A 4044-nucleotide genomic window follows, 5' to 3' on the forward strand; every position below is an offset into this window, starting at 1 on the left:
TTAATTTACTAGAACTAAATGAAAATATGATACTAAATAGGACGCAATGGAGAAAAAGGATTCATGTAGCCGACCCCACATAGTGGGATTAAGGCTTTGTTGTTGTTTGTTGTTGTTGTTGATTTTATATTTTATCATCATCGTTTGTTATTAGGCCAATCCTAATCTAAAATGAACATCAAATCAAATTTGCTCACTTTCAAATCAAAGAATGAGCTAAAAGAGGACTCCAAAAGGATTACTGATCCCCAAAGGTACCTAAGTTATGTCCCTAAGCTCAAATGTTTACCTAAAGACATCTAGGCCTATGAGGAATTCATCTTCAGCTTCAAAAACTTAACTTTAATCAACTCAACATAAATCTGTGAATGATTAAATTCAAGTACATGAAGCCAAAAAGAATAAATATTTAGTTTAAGTTCTGATTTGAGTCTCAATCATTCACTAGTTTTCTATGAAGCTCAATCATAAGATCTAAAGTAATGGAGGATAGATAAATAAGACCTCACCAAAAAATGAGATTTAACACTTTGGGTGTGATTCACTCACAGACACTCCCAGATTGACCAAGTGGCAAGTCTTCCAAGATTGTACAACATTATTCAATCAAGTTTAGACTGAAAATCAAATAACAAAGCGTTCAACATGTTCATTTTTTTTCCCCCATTATTTCTGCAGCTTTAAAACTCCTACTGGAAGATTAATAGTCACTACATGCTTTATCAACCCCAAAACATTTCAATTTCATTCCTCCACAAGGAGAATTTACAGCCTTAGATTCCCAGGAAACAACAACTTAAACCTACCTGCCTTATTATGTATAATTATTAATAATTAAATATAAAAGGTGAAAAGAAATATGTCCATTACCTAATAAGCAGGACTTGAAATTAAATTGGGTCTCCAAACAGACCCACCACCACCTAACATGGATGGCCATTACTCATAGATTGACAAAGGCGGAGGAAGCATCAGAAGAGGCGACCTGGTTTGTCCCAATCCTGCGCTTCCTGAGGCGTTCAGCGATAATGAAGGCGAGCTCGAGGGACTGGGAGGCATTGAGCCTTGGGTCACAGTGAGTGTGGTACCTCGAGCTCAGGTCATCGAAAGTTACCGTTCTGGAGCCGCCGATGCACTCCGTCACATTCTGCCCAGTCATCTCCAAGTGTACACCTCCTGGGTGGCTTCCTTCTTGTTCGTGGACGTCGAAGAAAGCCCGTACCTCCGCCTGAGAGGACCAACCAAACCCATTAATAGGATAACATTACAGAACTGATAATACTAAACAAACAACATCTGCCAATTAGAAGACGATACATAATCCTTATAAATTGCAATAATTTGGAAATGTATGAAAGATTAAAGAATACCTAATCAAAAAGTGCAGAAAGGAACAGATAAAGGTATACATATCACAAATCAATAACTGGGCAGAGTTGATGATGATAATTGGTAAAAACATGTAGCATTTTTAGATTTAGTTCAATATTACATAATTAAAAAAAATGATTTAGAAACACCAAATGTTTAGCCTTGTCAAATGAACATAAACAGATCATGCATGATGCTTATTAATCTTAATTTTCCTTTAATTCACTCTCTAACAAGTGATATCAGAGATGACAATTTGAAAGAGTGATTTATGTGGTTTGTAAGTCCAATGGGTCTTCGTAGGATCTACCACGATTAAGTAAGATTCAAAAGAGGGATATTCTAATGGTGGCATGACATAGTAACCTTAAACCTGAGATTTCCAAATTGCACTTAAAATAAGAATCAAACAGCAGCAATGAGAAAAATTAGATCAGAATATTAAGATGAGATTTTTAGTTATGATGAATCTCAAAATTATTATATTAATTTTTAAAATAAATATAATATAAAACTAAATTGCATATTATATCCATCTAAAAAAAATTCAATAAATTTAAACTAACTGTGATAAAAAATCACCAGGATCCAATTTTTTTCCATCAGCAGGATTTTCTCATTCTGCGATTTATTTTGCAGAAGAATCAAGGGTTCAATGGTCTTACCCGAATGGCATCAAATGGGCGAGTCTTGAGGCCGCAGGGGGCCTTGATGGTGTTGCCGTGCATGGGATCGCTAACCCAAGTCACAATCTGACCGGCGGAGCGTATGGCCCTGATGAGGTGTGGCAGCTTCACTCTCATGTTCTCTGCACCCATCCTCGTAATTATGGTGATCCTACCGGGCTTGTTTCGCGGGTTCAAGATCTCAATGAGCTTGACGAGATCGCTAGGGTTCATCTTATCGCTGACCTTGATGCCAAGGGGGTTAGCAACTCCACGGAGAAACTCGACGTGTGCGCCATCAAGCTGCCGGGTTCGCTCGCCGACCCACAGCATGTGGGCGGAGCAGTCGTAGTAGAGTCCCGAGGTTGAATCCTCGCGGGTAAGTGCCTGCTCGTAGGGAAGAAGAAGGCACTCGTGCGAAGTCCAGAACTCAGTCGTTTGCATGATTGGGTGGTCTACGGTCAGCCCGGCGGCTGCCATGAATCCAAGCGCCTCGTCGACGCGGTGGGCGAGTTCCAAGTACCTAGTTCAGACAAATCATCAAACACCCCAACGACACGAGACATGCCCCAATTTTACCACAAATGGGGAAAAGCAAATTTACTTCCAGTACTATTATAAGAGAAAACGATCTGCTAACATGCGAGAAATGGGGGGATCACTGGAATAATAACAGAGTAAGATCGAGGGGAACGCTGATAACGAGGGTTTGAATTGTACCTGTCTCCTTGTTCACTGTGCTCGGTGAAGTCAAGATTCCATTGAGTGACGCGTTGCATCGCCGCGTAACCGCCAGTGGCGAACGCACGGAGAAGATTGAGAGTGGCCGCTGATTGGCAGTAGGCCCTGATCATCCTCTGGGGATCCGGAACCCTGGATTTCTCATCAAACGTGTCGCCGTTCACGTTATCCCCCCTGTAGCTTGGCAGTTTCACCCCGTTCTTCTCCTCGAACGGATCTGACCTCGGCTTTGCAAACTGCCCCGCCATTCTCCCTACCTGATCCACAGATCCAGCAGTTAGATCCAGTTCCCAACAGATCGGAAAGTAGAAATAAGCAGAAGATGCATCCATCTCCAGATATTTGGTTTTGCTAAGCGAAATAGTTTTACCTTGATGACCGGCACCTGGCCGCCGAACATGAGGACGACGCCCATCTGAAGGAGGATGCGGAAGGTATCCCTGATGTTATTGGCATTAAACTCCTTAAAGCTCTCAGCACAATCGCCTCCCTGAAGGAGAAAGGCCTTACCAAGAGCAGCATCGCCAAGGCGTTCCTCCAGGTGTCGGGCCTCGCCTGCGAATACGATGGGTGGGAAGCTCTCGATAGTGTGGAGTACGGAGTCTAGCTCTTCCTTTTTAGGATACTCCGGAAGCTGTAACGCCTTCTTAGATGTCCAGCTGTCCGGCCTCCACTTCCCAGGCCCCGTCGCCAGCGCAGGCTTGTCGGTTAAGACAGCTTTCTTGGCTGGCTCCGCTGCGTGCACAGCGGAGATTGATCGGTTGGTTGAAAATGCCTTGGATTGTAGGATAGCTGGTTGTTTTACATTACCGGAACCAGAGGACGCGGAGGCTGAGGAGAGGCGGCAGGTTTTCAAGAGGGGGTTGGTTGAAAGGGCGGCCGAACCACCTGCGAGAGCCATTTTCTCGCTTCTCCTTCACGTTACTCTCTGGATTTCTTCTTCCAAATTTGGGATCGAGAGAGGGAGAAGGATTGGAGAGGATTTCGCTCTGCGAAGAAGAATCGTATGTGAATCCAGAGCTATATAAATCAGAAAAAGGGGAGAGGCGTTGGCGAATAGGGCTTTTGGGGGTTGGTGTTTGATTACATCACGTGGTTGTTGGGAGGGAGGAGGTGGGTGGCAAAATTGAAAATAATTGAGTTTTTTTGAGCTTTTTTATACGAACCCTCCTCACCTACCCGGCTAACCGGTTCGTCATTGGCTCGGCTAGCTACTTCGCCTACTCGAGTTTTGGTCGCCTAATTTGTGTGTAATTCGGGTTATATC

At 43.4% G+C, this 4044-nt stretch overlaps 1 protein-coding gene across 1 annotated transcript; it reads right to left on the reverse strand.

Annotated features, from left to right (window-relative positions):
• Positions 1-715: 715 nt before the first annotated feature.
• Positions 716-3832, reverse strand: LOC110033556 (phospho-2-dehydro-3-deoxyheptonate aldolase 2, chloroplastic-like). Its single transcript, XM_020737580.1, has 4 exons — positions 3148-3832; positions 2757-3034; positions 2037-2559; positions 716-1228 (listed from the first exon to the last, which is right to left on the reverse strand). The coding sequence occupies exons 1-4, from the start codon at positions 3676-3678 to the stop codon at positions 944-946; spliced, it is 1617 nt and encodes a 538-aa protein (XP_020593239.1). The 5' UTR covers positions 3679-3832; the 3' UTR covers positions 716-943.
• Between the last annotated feature and the right edge of the window lie 212 nt (positions 3833-4044).

This window comes from Phalaenopsis equestris, unplaced genomic scaffold (assembly GCF_001263595.1).
Source record: "Phalaenopsis equestris unplaced genomic scaffold, ASM126359v1 Scaffold001221, whole genome shotgun sequence".
Classification (NCBI taxonomy): Eukaryota; Viridiplantae; Streptophyta; class Magnoliopsida; order Asparagales; family Orchidaceae; genus Phalaenopsis; species Phalaenopsis equestris.

Bases quoted from the DNA above. Each gene is read 5' to 3' on its own strand.
- LOC110033556 (XM_020737580.1), bottom strand. From the start codon at position 3,678: ATGGCTCTCGCAGGTGGTTCGGCCGCCCTTTCAACCAACCCCCTCTTG. The intron at 2,560-2,756 runs GTACAATTCAAA...TGTCTGAACTAG, and splicing joins CACAGTGAACAAGGAGACAG to GTACTTGGAACTCGCCCACC. The intron at 1,229-2,036 runs GTAAGACCATTG...TGGTCCTCTCAG, and splicing joins GCCCATTTGATGCCATTCGG to GCGGAGGTACGGGCTTTCTT.